General features: G+C 38.2%; 1 protein-coding gene across 5 annotated transcripts in view; it reads right to left on the bottom strand.

Moving 5' to 3' along the window:
- epha7 (eph receptor A7) overlaps nt 1-24,161 on the bottom strand; it is a 108,688-nt gene that overhangs the window by 11,012 nt on the left and 73,515 nt on the right. The window contains exons 7-14 of one of the 5 annotated variants that reach the window (XM_054762691.1): nt 22,639-22,807; nt 16,888-17,032; nt 12,126-12,181; nt 8,503-8,628; nt 7,880-8,065; nt 5,962-6,023; nt 5,686-5,895; nt 1,795-1,944 (exon numbers count right to left, since the gene is read on the bottom strand). In XM_054762691.1, coding sequence (XP_054618666.1) covers nt 1,795-1,944; nt 5,686-5,895; nt 5,962-6,023; nt 7,880-8,065; nt 8,503-8,628; nt 12,126-12,181; nt 16,888-17,032; nt 22,639-22,807 — 1,104 coding nt within the window. Of the gene's footprint in view, nt 1-1,794; nt 1,945-5,685; nt 5,896-5,961; nt 6,024-7,879; nt 8,066-8,502; nt 8,629-12,125; nt 12,182-16,887; nt 17,033-22,638; nt 22,808-24,161 lie in introns of those variants that run through there. The other 4 variants (XM_054762692.1, XM_054762693.1, XR_008567052.1 and 1 more) reach the window with 4 other exon arrangements.

Raw genomic sequence — 24,161 nt, 5'->3', positions numbered from 1 at the left:
ATTTAATAAATGCACACTTAAACAATTAAATACATACATTATATGCCATAATATAAATAAAAACATACTAAAATAAATGCATAAGAAATAAATATTTTATTCAAATTGAAAAAATAATAATAAATGCATTTTATTTTGGCATATTTGTCCAGACTTTGTTTTAGGATAGAGACCCAAGCCCTGTTTACATGACAACAGTATTGCAAAAGACCAGGGATGTCCATAGTGAAAAATCAAAGGATGCCGTGCCCATTTTGATATTTTTTAGTTTTTAAACCAATCCCACGTTGACATGTGAACAAATTAAAGCCCATATCTATTTATTCTCTTTATTCTCTGAAAGAAGAGGAGCAGTGACTGTCGGGTCAGTCTTTAGCTCCCCGAAAACAAAAAACATTTCCAGCGCTTGCTTACTCCGGTTTAGACACACAATTCTTCCATCCGCAAAAATACTTCCTGGCAGCCATTTTTGAGAAAAAGCGTCAAACGGTCCTGAGCAGCGGTCGCCAGCTGCCAGCATGTCAAACATGGACCTACGAATGTTGTGACGTGAGAAATTCAAAAGATCTACTGAACATCTTGTGAAGTTCAGGAGATTGAGGTGTCTGTAAAGTGCCTACATTTCTGTGGCGCTAAATATTTGTTGGTGTCTTTCACTGGGAGGTGACTGATGGTGGCTCATTAATGTGTATTTTCATGAACGGGGTGCTCTGCGTTGACCCTTTAAGGTTGAAAGTGGGTGTGTAGACGGTGGGACCCTGCAGTGCACATTTCCAGGTGCATTGTGTTTTATAAAAAGAAGATTTGAAATGTGCTTTCAGTAGGAATCCACCGCACACTTGTAGAAGCACCAGGAACCAGGAACGACAAGTCTTTCTTTCCAAATATGGGTTTGCGTGGCAGAGAAAGCCATTAAAATGTGCCAGTTTCTGTAAACTGGTTTATTAGCAGCTTCCAATCGGGGTGTCACAAGAAAGCCGACTCATGAGTGCACGAGATTGGGTCCACAAGAATGAGAAGAGATGAGATTTTAACATTAATTTTAAGAGAAGTACAATGAAAAAATAGGAATGGACAAACAAGCTTTATTTTATTACATCACAAAACAATGCAGATGCGTTCTGAAATGTTTATTGCCCCACAAATAGACGCCAAATGGTATTATTGTTAAATTTTTTGGAGACCAAATAAACCACTAATGTGATGATAATAGTACCGTCTGTCAAATGTTTGCAGCGTTTCTTGAAATGCTGGCTTTTCAACTGTAATAAAGAGCAGCATTTCTTTTGTGATGAATGTGAATGCACACAATTTTGTGCCGTTTTGTTTGTATTACTTCAAACGTTTCCGTGACTGCCGACTGTCGAGACAAAGGCTCTGCATCTCGATATGTAGTTTTTTTCCCCAGATGGAAAAACTGCGTCGGGTGGATATGTTTGAGGTGTACAAGTTTGTTTTGTTGACTTTTATGTTGTTACCACTTCCGAATAAATTCACTTTGCTCATCATTAATATACCCGCACGGGGGCTGTGGCATTTGGCTTAGCAAGCATCTTTTTCCCTTCTAACTTTTACTACGTTACCTTGCATTGCCTCTTCCTGCCCGCGTGGAGGCGAGCAAAACAGACACGCATGCACACGGCAATATACGGACGCCGGTAAAAATGATCCAGTTCATTTTCATTTATTGTGTGATGCATTCATTTATTATGGCAAAGCATTTTTTTTCTGAACGGGAAATCTCATTTTTAATCCCGTGACACCCCCAGTTGACAACACTAAATAGTTACTTACATCTTGATTGGACATGTCCCAGTATGGCCGTTCCCCATAGGACATCACTTCCCACATGACAATTCCATAACTCCACACGTCACTTGCTGAGGTGAATTTACGGAACTGGACAGCTTCTGGTGCGGTCCACCGGACTGGTATTTTTCCACCCTGTTCAGAAAAATTCAAAATATACAGTACTTCACAAAAGTACAACCCTCACATTTCTGCAAATATGTTCATACAGTAATCCCTCGCCACTTCACGCTTCGAATTTTGGGGCTTCACTCTATCATAGTTTTTAAATATACATTAAATCATGCTGTTTCGTGGGTAACTATGGCCTATTACTAAAAAAACTTGTGTATTTAAGGAAACTGTATGTATTTTTTTGCCTAAATTAAGCATTTTCAAGCATGAAAATGGCTAAATGACGTAAAACAAAAATAAAAGGCATTAAGAAGATGCATGTAGTAGTCTACACTGGTCACTAGGTGTCAGTAATGTTACATTGATCAGACAATAGCCACCACAGGAAGTACTGTACAGAACAGAAAGTAAAAAAGAACAAGGAACTCTCCCAATGCTAACCTGTGATTCTATATCATGTCTTATCTATGTCTAATATGTTTTATTTTCTCTTATTATGTCTACTATATTGGGTAACAGGCGTGTAAAGGTGACTATAAGGGTGTTATTTCATGTCTGGAGGGCTACAATGTTAAAAACCTTGTTTAGAAGGTCATAAGCAGTTTTTCTATACTCTTAACTACTTCCATAAATAAGGAATCCTATTTCGAGGAAATTCACTTATCATAGTCAAGTCTGGAACGAGTTAACTGCCTTAAACGAGGGATTACTGTATATCTTTTCATGGGACAACACTGAAGTAATGGCACATTGATACAAGTAGTCAGTGTACAGATTGCGTAACGTGTAAATTTACTGTATATTCAAAATAACTCACAATAACACACAACCATTAATGTCTAAACTGCTGCAACAAATAACAAAAGCGTTTACGCCTCTAACTGAAAACGCCCAAACTGGACCCAAGTCGGCATTTACGTGTGAATGGGGATCAGGTGTTAAATTTGATGTTATCGCTCTTACACTTGTCATACTGGTCACTTGAAGTTCAACATGGCACTTTCTGGCAAAGAACTCCTTGAAGACGTAAAAGAAAGAATAGTTGCTCTACATAAAGATGTTCTAGGGGGGGCATATTTTCAGAAACCTAAGGAGAGGGGGCCGGACTTTGCACTTTTACTTCAGTAAATGGCAAATAAAGTTATATACACGAATATCAGGAAATCATAAACTGAAACAGACTGTTTTAATGCCAATCTGCATTACTGGAAGCATGTCCTGTGCTCTGATGAGACCAAGATAAATGCACAGTGGTGTGAAAAAGTGTTTGCCCCCTTACTGATTTCTTTTTTTTGCATGTTTGTCACACTTAAATGTTTCAGATCATCAAACAAATGTAATTATTAGTCAATGACAACACAATCCATCTATTTATTTTCACACTCACATTCATACCTATGGACAATTTAGTGTCTCCCATTAACCTTACATGCATGTCTTTGGAATGTGGGAGGAACACACGCACGGGGAGACCATACAGACTGCACACAGAGATGTCCAACAGAGATTCGAACTCAGGTCTCCTGACTGTCTGGCCAACATGCTAACCACTCGGCCACCGTGCGGCCCAATGACAACACAACTGAACACAAAATGCAGTTTTTAAATGAAAGTTTTTATTATTAAGGGAGAAAATTGACATCCATCATGGACAACACCTCTCACCCGCTACATGACACTGTTGTTTCCCTGAGCAGCTTCTTCAGCAGCAGACTGTTACACCCACGGTGTAAGAAGGAGAGGTTCCGCAGGTCCTTCATACCGACTGCTGTCAGGCTCTACAACACCTGCACCACCTGAACCATGTTGTAGTCACTATGCTTTCTTTACACTGTTCTCTTTACTTGTCTTGCTTGCTTGCTGCTGTAACAAGTACATTTCTCCGCTGTGGGATAAATAAAGTACATACAATACAAATCCAAACCTACATGACCCTGTTAAGACATAACTTAACTGAGATTAATTGAGATCTAGGAAAAGGTTATAAAGCCATTTCTAAAGCTTTGGGACTCTAGCGAACCATCTAGAGCCATTATCCACAAATGGTGAAACCATGGAACAGTGGTGAACCTTCCGAGGAGTGGCCGGCCAACCAAAATTACCCCAAGAGTGCAATGACGACTCATCCAAAAGGTCACAAAAGACCCCACAACAACATTCAAAGAACTGCAGGCCTCACTTGCCTCAGTTCAGGTCAGTGTTCATGACTCCACCATAAGAAAGACACTGGGCAAAAACAGCCTGCATGGCAGAGTTCCAAGATGAAAACCACTGCTGAACAAAAAGAACATTAAGACTCTTAGTTTTGCCAGAAAACATCTTGATGATCGCCAAGACCTTTGGGAAAATACCCTGTGGCCAAGTTGAAGTTTTTGGAAGGTGTGTGTCCCATTGCATTTGACGTAAAAGTAACAAGTAGCATTTCAGAAAAAGAACATCATACAAAAAGTAAAATATGCTGGTGGTAGCGTGATGGTCTGGGCCTGTTTTGCTGCTTCAGGACCTGGAAGACTTGCTGTTAAATGGAACCATCAATTCTGCTGTCTACCAAAAAATCCTGAAGGAGAATGTCCGGCCATCTGTTCGTGACCTCCAGCTGAAACCAACTTGGGTTCTGCAGCAGGACAATAATCCATAACACACCAGCAAGTCCACCTCTGAATGGCTGAAGAAAAGCAAAATGAAGACTTTGGAGTGACCTAGTCAAAGTCCTGACCTGAATCCTATTGACATCCCAAGGCATGAAATTAAAAAGGCTGTTCATGCTGGAAAACCCTCCAATGTGGCTGAATTACAACAATTCTGCAAAGATGAGTGGGCCAAAATTCCTCCACAGCGCTGTAAGAGACTCATTGCAAGTTATCGCAAACGCTTGATTGCAGTTGTTGTTGCTAAGGGTGGTTTTTCTTCCCTTAATAATAAAATGTTTCATTAAAAAACTGCATTTTGTGTTCAGTTGTGTTCTCATTGACTAATATTACTATTAAGGAAAAAAAAAAGAAATCAGGAAGGGGGCAAACATTTTTTCACACCACTGTATTTGCTTCACATGGCGGCAAGCGTGTGTGGTTGCAACCAGACAAAGACAAGTGTGTCTTGTCCACAGTCAAGCATGGTGGTGGGGGGCTGCATGAGTGCTGTCAGTTCATTGAAGGAAATATGAATGACAACATGTACTGTACTGCCAAATACTGAAGCAGAGCACGATCCCCTTCTTTGGTAAAGTGAGTCACAGGGCCATATTCCCACATGATAAGAAGTCCAAACATACCTCCAAGATGACCACTGCTGTGCTAAAGAAGCTCAGGGTACAGGTGATGCACCTAAATCCTACTGAGCATCTGCAAAGTGTAACATCCATGAAGGACTTAAAGAGGATTCCAGTAACTACCAGTGACGTTCTAATCAATTCCATACCCAAGACAGTTAAGCCAGTATTGGAAAATATATCAACACTAAATCGACACACTTTGGACACTCACGTTTGTTGCCAGCTGTTTAAAAAACAATGGCTGTGTGTCGAGTAAATTTCCACTAATACGAGCTGTACTAGTTTAGAGTGACAATATTTGCTGCATTTAACCAGCAGGTTGCCAAGAATTACTTGAGCCTAGATTCTCGAATATAGATTCTGCTTACTGCACTTATTGGTGCAGTGTTTTGGTGGCGAGTTCTTCAAAAATCTAACTTCCACTTAAGCCACACACAGGCTGTGCGCGAAGGGGAAAAAAGGAAAGGAGACAAGTGCGTTAATTAACTCACAGTAGTGGAGTAGACGGCTTCAGGATCGTCATTTATCATCCGCGACAAGCCGAAGTCAGACACCTTGCAGACAAGGTTGCTGTTGACAAGGATGTTTCGCGCTGCGAGATCTCGATGGACGTATCCCATGTCCACGAGATATCTCATTCCTGCTGCGATGCCCCTCAGCATGCCAACCAACTGAATGACGGTAAATTTGCCATCATGTATCTGCGCAGAACAACACAACCAGGTCAGCGATGCGCTTGTGGACATTTCGACACTCATGATACTCACTCTCAAGAAGGCATCCAGTGAGCCGTTCTCCATGAACTCTGTGACGATCATCACTGGTTTTCCTGGAGAAAGAAAGGACTATTTATAATAATAATAATATTGTTTAATATTATTATTAAGTCTAATAACTTCTCTTAGAAGGCCTTCTTGGCACACACACACACTCACATAGCACAATCAGAGCTGTGCAACACTTAGACATGACTTATGCAAAAATACTGGGAGACACATAATAGATCTCACTCACACAAGTTTAACTCTCACTTTTACGCAAACTTAACTTTCACTTTTTAGAGATGCAAGGCAACTGCAATATAGACTCTGCATACTTTCATTCTGGGCTCTTATTTGTTCAATTCTTATTTTTTAAAACAATGTGCAAAATTTTAAATTGTGCTATCATTGACTACTCCTCGATAGCAATGCGGTCCCAAGAACTGTTAAAAAAAAGTAAAGAAAAGAAATAGTATAGTATACAGTACCACTCGTCACTTGCTGAGGTGAATTTACGGAACTGGACAGCTTCTGGTGCGGTCCACCGGACTGGTATTTTTCCACCCTGGTATTTTTTCACCCTCGTATCACTCGTTTATTGTGGTTGATTCCAGACCAGACTGTGATAAGTGAAGTGGGGTAGTAGCCAAGTAGGATTCCTTATTTATAAATGGAATATTTTTGTATTTACAGCATCACCTTCTAAGTTGGTTTTGTAACATTATTAGAGCCCTCTAGACACAAAATAACACCCCTATAGTCGCCTTTGCACTCCTATTACCCAATATAGCAGACATAATAAGAGAAAATAAGACATTAATAAGACAATACAGACGCACACACGTTAGCATTAGGAGAGTTCCTTGTTGTCGTCCGTTTTTTACTGCCTGTTCTGTACAGTTCTTCCTGCAGTGGATATTGTCTCATCAATGTAACATTACTGAGACTTAGTGACCAGTGAGGAATACTACATATCATCACGTCATTGAATGCATCTTCTGAATGCCTTATATTTGTATTGTAGTTCATTTAGCCATTTTCATGCTTGAAAATGATTAATTTAGGCCAACAATTTGCAACATTTGATGATATATATATATATATATATATTTTTTTTTTTACTACTAATAGGCTGTATTCAACAACGCTGTATTTACCTCCTTACAAGAGATATGAGCTTTCATGGTAGGTTTATTGAAACACAGAGACAAAATGTAAAAAAACAATCCAGAAAAAAAACATGAAATGAATTAATTTGTATTTGATTGAGGGTAGTATTTGAAGTATTGGACTATTGTGAGTAATCTTTATGTGTATAAAACACACCTCAGAATCAAATTGAGAGTTTTGCCTTCCAGTTCAGCTCTGTTTTCACCAATTACACCAATTACAATTACAACTTTATTCGTTGCTTTAAAAAAAATAATGTATTTTCGATTTAATACTTCAACTTTATGCTACTAAAATGACATTATTTTTCAGCATAAGACCTTTCCTCATTAGATTACAACAATTTTCTCTTCATATTTTTACTTTATTCTTGTAAGACTATTGCAAATTTTTCAATTTTTGTTGTTGTTGTTGCTTTTTTAGTCTTCTTTTTAAATTATATTTTTAGAAAGTGCCCCCAGGCCGCACTTTACTCTAGAAACTCTGTGGGGGGAGCTGAAACTTGGGTTGCAAAGACAGAGCCTGGAGACCTTCAGGATTTGAAGTGTATCTGTAAAGAGGAGTGGAGTACTATTTTGAGATCAAAGTCATACTTCCCTCAATCAAATACAAAATATTCTATAACCTTTATTTAATGTTACGTTTGTCTCTTTTACAGTAAACCTACTATAAAAAAGCAAGACCATAAGAGCCGCCATGACTTACAATGATTTATAGGGGGTACTTCAATCTCTGTCTCCTTACGTGTGATTACCTCTTGTCACTACTCCTTCGAGATGCACCACATTGGGATGGTCGAACTGTCCCATAATGCTGGCCTCGCAGAGGAAGTCCCTTCTCTGCTTCTCTGTGTAACCCACTTTTAATGTTTTAATGGCGACCGAAGCGTCACGTTTTCCAGGTAATTTTATCCGCCCGCTGCACATCTCCCCGAACTCTCCTGCATGTCATGAAGGGTGAGGTTAGTTGAAGGTAAAGCCAAATGATGGAGCTCTTCATAATAACAAATGCATTAGTGTACGGAATATTGAGACAAAGCGCAGCTGTGCTGCGGTGGAATACAAATTGGAGCGCAGCATCTTTTTATTCTCAGGGGAGGACAACCAAGACCTATATAAAGACACACTGGAAATGCATAGACACTCGCATTGACCGCCTCTGCAAAACCAATATGACAGCAATTTTTCAGCTGCAGTAATCGCCTGCAGCCCGCAAATTAATTGCAATGAACTTTTCCCCTGCTTCATAATTGTATATCAATATACAATGTGTAAGGCTGTGCGATGTATTCACAGTTGTGAATATATGGCTGTCAGTGTGATAGATGGGAGGACAGGGACTAAACAGAGAGAGCCGAGAGACAGCGGGGGGGCTCACCTGCTCTGACAACCCGCTCGATTTTAATGCAGGATGCATCCAGCTCCTTGGTAAATTGATGGACAGCTCTGTTTGGGTCCTCATAGGTTTCAGGGTCAATATATGTCTTGGTGCCTGGAAATTTAACTAAAAAAAGATATTATTATGACATATTAATATGCACAATGCAAACCGACAAGCTCATGACAGGGAAATACTCATCGCCATAACAAATGATTCACAAAAATACGCTACACAGTCAGCAGCCATTGTCGGGTCATGATTTCATACAGCAAAATACACAAATACAGTGGAACCTTGGTTAGTGTCATTAATCCCTTCCCGTCTCTCCCTCTTAACGAAATGTACTCTAACCAAATAAATTTTACTCAGAATCATGCAAATCCAATTACTCTGTTCCAGGAAAACCTTTTTATACTTTGAAAGTTATAGTTTTACATGCAAAAAACAATAAATGCATAGAAATGATAAATGAGAGGGATAAAAGAACATTTAAGGTTACTTTTACCTTCATTGAAGATGCAATGGTTGCCAAAGACACAATGTGACAGCGAGATCAACACGAGCACCACCTTCCTGTCTTGCTGTGAGTTCTTTCTTGAATTTAATAGTGTTTCTCACCTGAAGTCACGGCTGCAAAATAAGCCAAAAATGAAGCCAAAGAAAGTTGCAAGCAGCAGCATTTTGATGAAGAAGGTGAGAGACACTATTGAATTCAAGAAATTCAATAACAGGAAGGTGGTGTCTGTTGAGCTCACTGCCACATAGTGTCTTTGGCAACAGTCACGTCAAGGTAAACGTAACCTTAAATGTCCATTTATCCCTTTCATTCATCATTTATATGTATTTATATGCATTTTGAGTTGTTTCCTGTATGTCAAACTATAATTGTCAAACAGACTTGTGGCGTAACTGTGTCAGTTAGCAAAGAACTGTAGAGTCAGCCGCTGATGACGTGTGGTCGGGTGACTGAGCTGACTTCTGCTTCCTGTTTCCATGTATCCATCCATCCATCCATCCATTTTCTTCCGCTTATCCGGGTCCGGGTCGCAGGAGAAGCAGTCTCAGCAGGGAAGCCCAGACTTCCCGGTCCCCGGCCACCTCTTCCAGTTCCACCGGGAGGACATCAAGGTGTTCCCAGGCCAGCTGTGAGACATAATACCTCCAGCGTGTCCTAGGTCCTAGGTCTACCCCGGGGCCTTTTCCCAGCTGGGCATGCCCAGAGCACCTCACCAGGGAGGCATCCGGACTAGATGCCCGAGCCACCTCAACTGGATCCTCTCGATGTGAAGGGGCAGCAGCTCTACTCTGAGCTCCACACCCTACCTACTAGGGTGAGTCCACCCACCCTACGGAGGAAACTCATTTCAGCTACTTGTATCTGCAATCTCATTCTTTCGGTCACGACCCAATGCTCATGACCACAGGTGAGAGTGGGAACACAGATCGACCAGTAAATTGAGAGCTTTGCCTTCCGGCTCAGCTCTCTTTTCACCTCGACGGTATGGTACAGCGACCGCATTACTGCAGACGCTGCGCCGATCTGCCTGTCGACCTCACGCTCCAACCTTCCCTCACTCGTGAACAAGATCCCGAGATACTTGAACTCCTCCACCTGGGGCAGGACCTCATTCCCAACCTGGAGGGTACAATCCAGCCTTTTCCGACTGAGAACCATGGCCTCGGATGTCAAGGTGCCTCATCCCAGACGCTTCACACTCAGATGCAAACCACCCCAGTAAACGCTGAAGGTCACAGCCTGATGAGGCCATTGGGACCACATCGTCTGCAAATAGCAGAGACGAGGTCCTAAGGAACTGGACTCCCTCTACGCCTTGGCTGCGCCTAGAAATTCTGTCCATGAAAATTATGAACAGAATCGGTGACAAAGGGCAGCCTTGGCGGAGGCCAACTTTCACCGGAAACAGGCTCGACTTACTACTGGCAGCGAGAACCAGGCTCCTGCTCGGGTTGTACAGGGACCAAATGGCACGTAGTAGTGTAAAACCAATCCCATACTCCCGGAGCACCCCCCACAGGACACCGCGAGGGACACAGTTGAATGCCTTTTCCAAGTCTACAAAGCACATGTAGACCAGTTGGGCAAACTCCGATGTACCCTCCAGTATCCTTGCAAGGGTGTAGAGCTGGTCCAGAGTTCCGCGACCTAGACAAAAACCACATTGCACCTCCTATAGCCGAGGTTCGACTAATGGTCATACCCTTCTTTCCAGCACCCTGGAATAGACTTTCCCAGGGAGGCTGAGGAGTGTGATCCCCCCTATAGTTGGTTTCCATGTATTAGCAAGCTGATAGGTTGCTGACGAGGACGTTTTGTGATAAAAAATACATTAACAACAGAGTCTGACTCACACAGTGTATTAATAACGTGCGCCATATTGTTTGCTAACCGGAAAATGCACGCAAACCGAGGCAACATTTTGGCATAAATTTTATCCGTAAAGGGTAAATTTTCTTCTCATAATATTCTGACTTCTCATAAAATATTTGCATTTTTTTTTTCAATTTTCGGCTTTTTTTTTTTTAATTTTCCAAATATTCCATCTTTTCTCTTGTAAATTTTTTTCTCATAATTTATTTTATTTTATATTATTTTATATATAATTTTTCCTCAATATATTTTTCCCAAAAATTACAACATTGTTTTTTGTTTTGTTTGTCTCATATTTTAGAAAAATATCATACTTTTTCTTTAATATGTCCATTAAAATGTCATTATTTTTCCAAATAATATTACGAGTTTATTCCAATAAAATTGCAATTTTTTTTGTCTTGGAATACAACTTTTTTTCACTTAATATTTTGACTTTATTCTTGTAAAAGTATTGCTAATGTTTCAATTTTTGCATTTTTTTTTTTTATTGTATTTTTTTTTTTATATAAACATGCCATGATGCCCTGCGATTGGCTGGCAACCAGTCCAGGGCGTACCCCGCCTGTTGCCCGAAGTCAGCTGGTATAGGCTCCAGCATGCCGCGCAACCCTAATGAGTAGAAGCGGCATAGAAAATGGATGGATGGAAACATGCCATTATACCCACCTGGCCCCCGGGCCGCACTTTGGACACCCCTGTACTAGCGGATCTAATAGAAGATTTCTTATCAGGTCTTTCCTGCCACAGCATGGGAGACAATCATGTAATCCTTTACCCTGCAAGGCTGAGTCTGTCGTCATGAGAGAGTCCAATTCAGGTTCATTTAGACACAAGCTGTGTTAAGTCGGTGTTTTAAAGTGTTCGGACAGCGAGTATTGGATCTTTTACACCTTTAGCAATAATAGACATGGACCACAGCACTGGAGCAGCCTTTGTTTTTTGTTTTTTTTCCATTCATTTTTTATCATTCCCATTCCAATTGAGGAGGCTGTGTTGTGAGATCTCCAGGGCCATCATTAGGGGGTGGTGTATCAGTGTTTAAATACTGTTACTGATAACATTTGCCAAAAAGCAGCGCTTGCAACAAAGATGTCTCACTCTTGCTCTAAACTGTCTGGATTTTATTTGTGTGTGTGTGTGTGCGTGTCTGTGGGTGTGTTTGTGTGTTTTTTAAAGAGTGTTCCTTCCTCTTGGTAAAAAACAAAACAAAACAAAAACATGCACTCACACTGAAAGTAAAGTTCTTCGTCTCCCTCTTGATCCGCTTTACTGTACCCACAATGCCTGCAGGGGACATGGAAGCGAGGCACAATCAGACGACTGCACAGAATAAGTAAACATCTTAAATTGCAAGAACTTGGCGTGAACTTATTGTGATAACTTGTTCTGAGAAACCCTGCTGAGCAACCTGAACCAGAACAACTGTATCAATGCAATGCGCAGTATGGGTAGTGATATACATATACAGTGGATCGTCACACTTTCAACATTCACAGCCCTGCAAATTGTGGATTTTTGGTCACAAAATGTATTTGTTCTTATTTTTTTCTCCAAAAATAGGCCAATATTCTGCAGAAAAAACATCTCATTCACCCTAATACAATACAGTAATGTGAAAAAGTGTTTACCCCCTTCCTGATTTCTTTTCTTTTTGCATGTTTGTCACACTTAAATATTTCAGATCAAACTAATTTCAATATGAGTCAATGGCAACACAACTGAACACAAAATGCAGATTTTAAATGAAACTTTTTATTATTAAAAGAGAAAAAAAATCCAAACCTACATTACCCTGTTAAAACATAACTTAACTGAGATTAATTGTCATCTAGTCAGTCTGGAAAAGGTTATAAAGCCATTTCTAAAGCTTTGGGACTCTAGCGAACCACAGTGAGAGCCATTATCCACAAATGGCGAAACCATGGAACAGTGGTGAACCTTCCGAGGAGTGGCCAGCCAACCAAAATTACCCCAAGAGTGCAATGACGACTCATCCAGAAGGTCACAAAAGACCCCACAACAACATTCAAAGAACTGCAGGCCTCACTTGCCTCAGTTCAGGTCAGTGTTCATGACTCCACCATAAGAAAGACACTGGGCAAAAACAGCCTGCATGGCAGAGTTCCAAGATGAAAACCACTGCTGAACAAAAAGAACATTAAGACTCTCAATTTTGCCAGAAAACATCTTGATGATCGCCAAGACTTTTGGGAAAATACTCTGCAGTCTGATGAAACAAAAACTGAACTTTTTGGAAGGTGTGTGTCCCATTACATCTGGCTTAAAAGTAATGCCGCATTTCAGAAAAAGACCATCATACCAAGAGTAAAATATGGTGGTGGTAGTGTGATGGTCGGGGGCTGTTTTGCTGCTTCAGGACCTGGAAGACTTGCTGGGATAAATGGAACCATGAATTCTGCTGTCTACCAAAAAATCCTGAAGGACTGAACGACCATCTGTTCATGACCTCAAGCTGAAACCAACTTGGGTTCTGCAGCTGGACAATGATCCAAAACACACCAGGAAGTCCACCTCTGAATGGCTGAAGAAAAGCAAAATGAAGACTTTGGAGTGGACTAGTCAAAGTCCTGACCTGAATCCTATTGAGATGCGTGACCTTAAAAAGACGTTAAAAAACCCTCCAATGTGGCTGAATTACAACAATTCTGCAAAAATGAGTGAGCCAAAATTCCTCCACAGCGCTGTAAGAGACTCAATAGAATTTATCGAAACGCTTGATTGCAGTTGTTGCTACTAAGGGTGGCCCAACCAGTTATTAGGTTTAGGGGGCAATCACTTTTTCACACAGGGCCATGTAGGTTTAGATTTTTTTTCCTCCCTTAATAATAAAAAGTTTCATTTAAAAACTGATGATCTAAAACATTTAAGTGTGACAAACATGCAAAAAATAAGACATCAGGAAGGGGCAAACACTTTTTCACACCACAGTATTTAATTTAAAAGTTTGATGTTTTTACATAAATATTGATTCTGGACTGCTCCAGGTGATGTTGTAGTGTCGAAGTTTTGACTTGTCTGAACCCTTTATCACCAAGCCGTTCTATTTAGGCTCGTTACATTTGCCAACAAGCATCGGGATCACCGGTGGAAGACACTAAGTGTCCAAGTTAGTAGCAGAAATGAAAGTGAGGCACATCGGTGACGATGTACAGTATTAAAGATGACGGATTAAGTGGGTTCCTTGCTTTATTAATAATGCTATCGTGGTGACCTGGCAGTGTGTTATGTATGTTATACATAGTGTTCCATTTTTTTCTAAATGGCTGGATGGTGCGGTAGGTACCGACGCCAGAGCTTGGCATAGCGCAGCAGTTGTCATCGTTCCTGGTCTCATCCTGGGACTCACATTTCCCCACGGTCATCAAGTGTTGACACACTTTTAAAGCGGTAAAAGCAAGCTTAAAATGTGTTTTTATCAAAACACATGCATGTCATCTTCTTATAGAAAAACACTCCCAATTGCATGTGTCAAATGATTTCATAGCACATTATTCAGAATCATTAATTATAATAGAATTAATTATCATATAATTAGAATAATTAAACAGTTATTAATCAAATCAATACACAAGATCATAAATATAGATATCATATAAATAAAATAAAAAATATAATAATGCAAATTAATAAGAATATAGCAACTCCAAAAAATACACAAATAATATAAAATGGTAGTTACTGAATATTTGAACATACCAAGAAAGAAGACGCCAATACATTTTCAAATGACTAAATTACAAATGACATCAGACTATCAATTATATTAAATATTTTAATTTACTTTTGACTTCTTGTCCACGACCCACCCAAAAGTGGTTTGTTGTCAATTTTTGCAGCAATCGAACTGCTTTTGCAATTGCTTGCTATCTCCATTCTTTTGCACGAGGTCGGTCTTGTAATTTTGGTTGTCATGTTCATGTTAAAAGTTCCTTCAGGCACGGAGTTGCTGCTCAAAGTCAGAAAGAAAGAAGCGTGAAGGACAGGACAAGCACGTATTTGTGGCACATAAAGGATTGGTGCCGCCGTTTCAAGTCTACCCGAAATCAAAGTCCAATTTATTTTTTGCAGCAGTGTTATGTAAAGGACATGGTGTCCCTAGAATTTGGACATACAGCAATCCCTCGTTTATCACGGTTAAATCGGTTCCAGACCTGACCGTGATAAGTGAATTTCTACCAAGTAGGATTCCTTATTTAGGAATGGAATATTTGCTTATTTGTAATTAGAGCATAGAAAACCTGTTTACAACCTTCTAATAATGTTTTTTTAATTAGAGTCCTCTAGACAAGAAATAACACCCCCATAGTCACCTTTTACACTCCTATTACCCAATATAGTGGACATAATAAGAGAAAATAAGACATAGTGTAGATTCACACATGCTAACATTGGGAGAGTTCCTTGCTGTTCTGTTTTACTTCCTGTTTCTATACAGTACTTCCTGCAGTCACTATTGTCTCATCATTACTGACACTTAGTGATCTGTGTAGAATACTACATACAAGTATCATCACATATGCATCTTCTGAATGCCTTATATTTCCATTTTACTTCATTTAGCAATTTTTGTGCTTGGAAATGCTTAATTTAGACGAAAAAATACTTAGTGAGCTTCAATATGCATATGTTTTGACTAATAATAAGCCATGATTTATTCATTAATATATTTTTGAAAGACACTGATGGAGCGTTGACGCAACATTCGAAGCGTGAAGTGGTGAGGGATGACTGTACAATATAATATGCAAATAATATACAAAGAACATTAGCTGAATTAATCAATTCATTTAAAAAAAATAATAAATACACCCTAATTTAAATTAATTGTTTGATTAAATGAAAAATAAAATGCTTCAAGAGGCTTAATTTAGGACAAAAACACGTAAAATGTGCTATGTTTTGACTATGGCATGAATCAGCAATGATTTATTAATATTTTTTGAAAAACCTTGAGCGAAACTACGTAATTTCAAGTGCAAAGGGGCGAGGGACGACTGTACAGTATAATACACACATTATACAAAGAAGTTTAACTTAATTACCGGAATACATTTATTTTTTATTATTCAACTTTATTTATTTATTTAAAAAAAAAAAAGTGAATTAATTGACTTACCGAAAAATAATAAATACATCAATCTGGAGCATAATAATAATATAACTTTAAAAAAAGTATTACAATAAAAAAAATGAATTATTTTATTTTATTTATTTTAAATTTAAAAAAAAATCACATTTAAATTAATTAATTTTTGAAAAATTAAAAAAACTACAGTAATCTAGATAAAATATCATCATATCGTTGTAATAATAATATAAATTAAAATGCATTCAAATAAAAAAATAACTATATTATAACTATATTATATTATTTATTCAACTATAATTGCTTTTTGTAAATTACAGAAAATGTGACCAGACTTTGAGGACACCCTGTATGAGGCTTATCAAAAAAAAAAAAAAAAAAATCGACACACTAATAAAAGTGCAAAACGCTAAACATGAGATACGACTAAACAATAATGAAACAGATTCAAAGCTTAATCGCCACAATTAAAGTCTAGTGTGGCGCTACGTCGTCACATCGCCTCGCAGCTGTTGGTGCGTTTGACTCACTAAGCTCTGATACTTCACAATTATCACGCAATCTTTGATATGAAACCTGCTCGTCGTGTGACAGACTCCGAGGGAACCACTTTGAAAAACAAGCAGGTTGTGCAGATGAAAGAGTGTGGTGGTATAACGTGCGCGACAGTGAGCAAGGTGCTTTATGATGGTGAAAAGAAAGCAGCGGGATAGATCCTGCACTGAGCATCACACACGCAAATAATTATGTTGAACCTCGGGGGGGGGGGGAAAAAATCACAATCCATTATTCCAACATGCCATGACAGGCTGGGTGCTTGTGTATGTGTGTGATGTGGACGCCTGTGAATGACAGAAAAGCTAATTGGCAATCAGAGACTCACAAAAGCGGCGAGTCAATGGGGCCCGCGAGAGCGTACCTTCTCCCAATGATAAAGCCAAACACCATGAACACCAGGATGATGGTTCCTGCCACTGCCACCACCGCTATGATGATGACAGGGTTCTGCTCGCTGGAGACAATTGCAGCTGATGAGAGGGACACACACACAGACACACACACACACACACACAGACAAACATGCAGAAAAATCGCAATGCTCAGAGTGAAATTCAGAACATCATCGACTATGACACACTCTCCAAGCCAGGGGTGTCCAAAGTGTCATCTAAAAATGAAATAGTCTAGAAATTAAATAAATTCATTATTCCTCAGTTACATTTTTAGATATAGTGGAACCTTGGTCCGAAACATACTCTAACCCAATCCATTTTTCCCATAAGAAATCATGTACATCCAATTAATCCGTTCTAGAAAAGCACAAATGTTAACACAAAACACGTTTTTATAGTTTTACAAATATAATAATCTCTTGTTTATGGCGCTTACTTGGTTCCGTACCTGACCGTGATGAGTGAATTTCCGCGAAGTAGGATTCCCTAGTTATAAATTCAATATTTTCGTAACTAGAGCACAGAAAACCTGTTTACAACTTTCTAAATATGTTTTTTGACATTACTAGAGCCCTCTGGACATTAAATAATACCCCTATAGTCACCTATACACTCCTATTACCCAATATAGTAAACATAATGAGAGAAAATAAGACATAAATAAGACACAACATAAAGTCACATGCTAGCATTAGGAGAGTTTCTAGTTACGGACACCCAGCGACCAGTTGGGAATACTAGGGCAACGTCTTTGAATGTGTCTTGTAAATGCCTTATATATTTGTATTTTTGTTCATTTTGCAATTTTTATGCTTGAAAATGCTTCATGAATAAAACAATAAAACAAGAATACGTAAAATGTGCTTAAATACGCATGATTTTTTTAAATAGTAGGTCATAGTCAACCAAGAAAGCGCGATCATTTATTCATTTATTTTGAAAAACCGTGATAAACTGAAGCTACGAAATTGGAACTTTGAAGTGGCGAGGGACAACTATATAGTTTTACATGCAGAAAACAATTGCAAATGCATATAAATACATATAAATGATGAATGAAAAAGACTGAATGAACAGCGAGATCAACACAGACACCACCTTGGTGTTTTGCTAGGAGTTATTTCTTGAATTGGATAGTGTTTCTCACCTCAATTCTCTGCTGTTCTTTTTGATCACAGCTGCAAAATAAGATCCAAAATGGATCCACAGAAAGTTGCCAGTGGCAGCATTTTTATAAAGAAGGTGAGAAACACTGTTGAATTCAAGAAATAACTCATCGCAAAACAGCAAGGTTGTTGATCTCGCTACCACAATCATGTCTTCGGTGAAGGTAAAAGTTAAATGTACATTTATCCCATTCATTCATCATTTATACGCATTTAGAATTGTTGTATACGTGTAAAAGTATTAAAACGCGTTTTGTGTTAACATTTGTGAGACTAACTGTGTTAGTTAGCAAAGAACTACAGCGTCAATCGCTGATGACATCATAGGCGGGCGACAGAGATGACTTCTGCTTCCTGTATCCATGTATTAGCAAGCTAATAGGATGCTAACGAGGACTTTTTGTGCTAAAAATACATTAAGAACGCAGATGGACTCGCGCAGTGTATTATTAACATGACAAGACGCGCGCCATATCGTAAGCCATTCGGAAAATGTACGCAAACCAAAGCAAGATTTTGGCATACATTTTCGACGTTAACCAAAAAACACACCCACTGGGGTTCCACTGTAGTTGCTTTCTCTCCTAGAACACAAAGATTTTGCTCAGATAACATATATTGACGTACACTAGATTGGTTTAGCATCGTTAATGCCCAAAATGTATTAAAGTGGATCTTTTCATTTTTTTGTATGAGGCTTTCGATGGAAAAAGTTTGGACACCCCAACTCTAAGGCCATGTCCACACAAACACGAAGAGTTAAAAAAAAAACAACGCACATTTCCCAATCCCTGGGGTTAAAAAAAGAAAAAGTCTATACACATAAAAACACATTCGCTGGCTTATGATTTTGTCATTTCGGCCAATCAGAAGCCTGAAAAGGATGCACAGCAGACTTAGTCTCCCATTCTGACGCATCTGTTCATCACTAGACTGAGGTATTAGACGTACATTGCCGTGTACATTATCTTTAAAACCACTTACCCAGGAAACATAATGAGTGTTTTTTTTTTTATTGCTTGTGCAAGTTACAAGTTGCATGCGTAAGTCACCCTTACGAAAGCTCAATTTCTTAAAGACAAATTAAGTTTTGATTGGACAAAACACCAAAACACATATGTGTTTTAAAACTGCAACTTATCTCATTAGAAATTTTTTTTCTCTTAATATTTTGCTTTATTCTTGTAAAATTACAGTTATTTTTTTCCATTTCTGCAGGGTTTTTATTTGTACTATTTCAACTTTCTACTAATTTTCCTCTCGTAATGATGACTTTATTACCTATAATATGTTGATTTTATTCTTGATGCATTATCATTTTTTTCTGCAACCTTACTTTCCAAAACTTACAACTTTATTTGTCATTTTGTTTGTTTCTCATAACATTACGACTTTTAAAAAAAATAATAATGTCCTTTTTCTTTCATATTACAATTTTATGCTACTAAAATGACGTTTTTTTTTCCTCATAATATTACATTATTTTCATAAAATTACAACTGTTTTTCTTAATATTTTGACTTGATTCTGGTAAAATTACTGCAAATTTTTCAATTTTTTTTTTTTTTTTGTAATTTTCCTGTTAAATTATATTTTTTTAACGTGCCGCGGCCCAATAAAAAAACAGCCGCGAGCCACAAATGTCCCCCGGGCCACACATTGGACACCCCTGGTGTAACGAAATACTTTTTTTAAAGTGATTTGCCCAGCACAGTTTGCGACCCCACAAATTTGTGGATTTTTGATCAAAATATAGCGATTTTTTATTTGAGGGAAAGCCCATATCATTCTCCCTAAGTCAGTAGTAATTTCTAAATATGTAATAATCGAGCATATAAACGGCAGCATGATACATAACCACATTATGATACAGAATACAATCTGCAGCCAGGGACCGCACATTTGTGAGAAAGATGGCGGGAAGCTGTGTTTTATTTGGCTGGGCTCGCAGCCTCGTTAGTACGCCAGCACGCCAGCAACGTTTCTATCCCTGCGCCGCCTCCGCCTGCCGGCCATGGGGATGACGAACCACCATGAGCCCGGCATCCATCGGAATTCATCTGTGATCGGTTGTTTGCTGCTTGTTCCAATTGCTATAAGATGGTGACGGCTGTGGAAGTCGTTTGCCAAGCCCTTGCCATCTTTATAAACAACATCTTTATAAACATTCCAAATGCGGGAAGAAAGCAGGATAATCTGGTGATCTTTAATGGTTGTTAAATGTGCATTAGAAAAACTGCTCATGCACTTGTTTCTTCACTAATGGCAACATTTGTGATGTGTATGTGTCTCCAGGATAACATTACTACTCCGCCACTTTCATCCATGGGAGGGATGCCATTTACAACAGAATGTAAATGAGCATTCAGTGACATTCATTCTAATGCAAGTGATCATATTTACATTAATTTATGCTCAGACACAACAGTAGCTGCTCCTTTCGAGCTTTATCTTTTCCCCGGTGATATTACATAAGCATAAGTCTGAACGATTTGTGATTTCCTTGCTTGAAATCAAATCATTTCCCTGAGCTATTACTTCAGTTTGCGGTGACGTAAACATGCGGGCATGACTCCAGCTCTGCGTTACGTAAGGAGCTAATAAAACCGTCAAATTCTAACAAATCCTGACATTTGAAGACTGGTTTAACTCGGTGGTGTCCAAACTTTTTCCAGCGAGGGACACATAGTGAAAAATAAAAGGCTGCAAGGGGCTCTTTGATATTTTGTAAAGCAACAAATGTAGATATGCTAAGAAGTTATATAGATTTCAAGAAAAACTGCGTCTCAGCTTTGTGATATCGGTGGAAAAGCCTATTATTAGTATCAACTTCACTCTTTGCTCTTTTTTCCAATTTTTTCCAACATTTTCCAAATATTTCAACATTCTTCTTCAATAATATTTGTACATTTTCTTTCGTAATATTATGACTTTATTCACATAATATTTTGACTTTTATAATATCATAACTCTTTTTTGTTTTGTTTATTTCTCCTAATATTACGGGTTTTTAATTTTTTTTAAAAATCATTAATATTTCAACTCTATGCTACTATAATATTATTTTTCCTCGTAATATCCTCGTAAATTGATGTTTTTCTCATTAGAAGACAACTTTTTTCTCTTAATATTTCGACTTTATTCTCATAAAATGACAGCTGTTTTTTTCCATTTGACTTTGACATGATACGTTTTCACGCAACCTAACTTTCCAAAAATTACAACTTCATTCATTGTTTGTTTTTTTTCCCTCATAATATTAATATTATTTTCTCGTTACATTGTAACTCTTAATATTTGGACTTTATGCTTGTAAAATGACGCGGGCCAATAAAGTTTGTTTCTCATAATATTACGACTTTTAAGTAACGTCTTCTTTCTTGAATATTTCAAGTTTATGCTACTAAAATGACGTTATGTTTCTTCATAATATTATGACACTCTTCCCGTAAAATTCCCATAATATTTATTCTTGTAACAAAATAACTTTTTCCGCAACCTGATTTTCCCAAAATTACAACTTTGTTGTTTTGTTTTCTCATAATAAAAAAAACGTCTTTTTGCTTTAATATTCCAACTTTATGCTACTAAAATGACATTATTTTTTCTCTTAAAATTACGACTTTTTCTCGTTAGACTACAACTTTTTCTCTTAATATTTTGACTTTATTCTCGTAAAATTACTGCTTATTTTTCATTTTTTTTCCCAGCTTTTCTTGTTAATTATGTTTTTACAATGTGCCGCGGGGCAATAGAAAAAAAGCTGTCCCCTGGCTGCACTGTGGACACCCCTGAGCTAAGTGCTTCAAGCTATTGTATTACGTTCTCCGACTGCTTGCTTATTTTCAACATTTGTCCATTTAAAGGAAAACTGCAGTTTTCGAATTTTACCCATCATCCACAATCCCTATGTGAAACAGCAACACATCTTTTCCTTTTCTGTGCGCTCTAGATAGCCGCCTCGTGACGGCAGTTTTTCCACTAACAATGCAAGTAATGGTAATTCAGCTCTTTCGCCTATAGAACCCTCTAAAAAAAACATCCAAAAACCACCAACAATGCTGCATTTACCGTGATGTTCTCACGAAGTCTGCCATGACTAGCAAACACAGAACACACTCTCTATGCTGGTGTGTTGTTGACGGAAGTAGTGTTAGTTGCTGTGCGCTTTGCAAAATCAACGCAGGGCTTTAAAGGCAGAATAGGTGACAATAAAAACAAAATTAAAAAGTGCAGTTTTCCAAGTGCGTGTGGTTTGAATTGTTTTTTGTTTCGTTGAGCTTGGAGGTGACGTTTTTTCGGTTATGCATGTGTAGAACTCCTTTCCTAGGATAGTAGCACATACCACTGTGGTTGGTAACCCAACTGTAAAATGCTGACAATAAGTGCAGCTTAGATCTGTTACCTTGGTCCCATTCACAACTAAACCATTTGCACATTGAACCCTCACTTTTTCCTATGGCAAATGTCAATTTTACTGTTGAAATGTTGACTAAAATATAAAACACTGCTTACCTGTTGCCTCCTCCTTGGTGGTTATCTCTAATCTGGGGCCAAATGTCCCATATCCTGCCTGTGTGAAGGCTCGTATCTGGAAAACATAGGCAGTGCTGGGCTTCAGATTGTTCACGGTCGCTGATGGGGATCTGGCCCTCACTGTGGAGTAGGTCCGGTCCTTCTGATCCTGTTAGAAAAGCAAACACAGTCACCCCTTGCCACATCACACTTCTAATTTCGCAGCTTCACACCATGTTTTTTCCAAAATCTATTTATTAATAAATCATCCTGTTTCGTGGTTGCATATAGTCTATTTTTAGTCCAGAAATTTGTATATTTAAGCAAATGTTATGTATTTTTTGTGTCAATGAAGCATTTTCAAACATAAAAATGGCTAAAAGAAGTAAAATAGAAATATATGGCATTCAGAAGACTCATTCAAAGACATGATGATATGTGGTATTCTACTATTCTAATAATGTTTTTGTAATGTTGGATGAGACACACAAGCACCAGACTAGCAGGTTTATTGCAGGTTTAAATGATCTCACAACAGGCACGATGATCCCTAACACGAGCTACTGTTGCAGCCGTAACCCACGCCAAGCTAAAACTCAGGTCTGAACACCCAACGTCACTTCCTGTCCGCCCCCCTCAACACATTTACAGCAACTCACGCAAGCAAAAGTTTGATTTATTTCTTATTTTCTTGTATTATTTTCCCTATATTATGGTTATGGTTTAATTTATTTGAACATGCATACAAGTTGGAATACATCACATATTATATTTCACACTTCCACGTGTCCAAAAGTAGCAGGAAGAAGCAAAGCTTATACTGGGTAATAACAGTGTAAATGTGACTATATGTTATTTCATGTCTAGAGGGCTCTAACAATGTTAAAAACTGTAATTAGAAGGTCATAAACAGGTTTTCTATGCTCCAACTAGAAAAATATTCCATTTATAAATAAGAAATCCTACTCCTCGGAAATTCGCTTATCACGGTCGGGTCTGGAACCGATTAACCGCGATAGACGAGGGAATGCTGTAATATCCCAAAATCAAATATTACAAAATAAATCCATTGCATATTGTTTATCATCAATTACATTTCATCAAATCGAACAACATTGATGAACAAGATTTAACCAAACATATTTTACCTGTGAATGTTAAAAAAAAGGTTGCAATTTTTAATTGAAAGCAATTAAAACTCGGTTAATTAATTAATTAATTTGGTGTGTAACGGTACGCCATAATCACAATTTGGCACGTACCTTGGTTTAAGGTCACATTTTGGTTCAACAAATAAAACTTAAAAAAAAAACAGGCAGGTAATTCTCCAATATATTAAATTTCGAAATATATATATACTGTATATATATATATAGAAAGACTATTTGTGCCCATACAGCTTTAAGCAATGTCCACAAGGGACAAATATAGCCCCCTAATGGAGGCTACAGTATATAAAACCAATCCAATGTAGGTGAAAATGGGTGTAATACTGTATCTAATTATGCGTTTACCATGCATTT

The sequence above is a fragment of the Dunckerocampus dactyliophorus genome, chromosome 19, assembly GCF_027744805.1.
Source record: "Dunckerocampus dactyliophorus isolate RoL2022-P2 chromosome 19, RoL_Ddac_1.1, whole genome shotgun sequence".
NCBI lineage: Eukaryota > Metazoa > Chordata > Actinopteri > Syngnathiformes > Syngnathidae > Dunckerocampus > Dunckerocampus dactyliophorus.
This window is presented reverse-complemented; position numbering and strand designations above follow the sequence as displayed.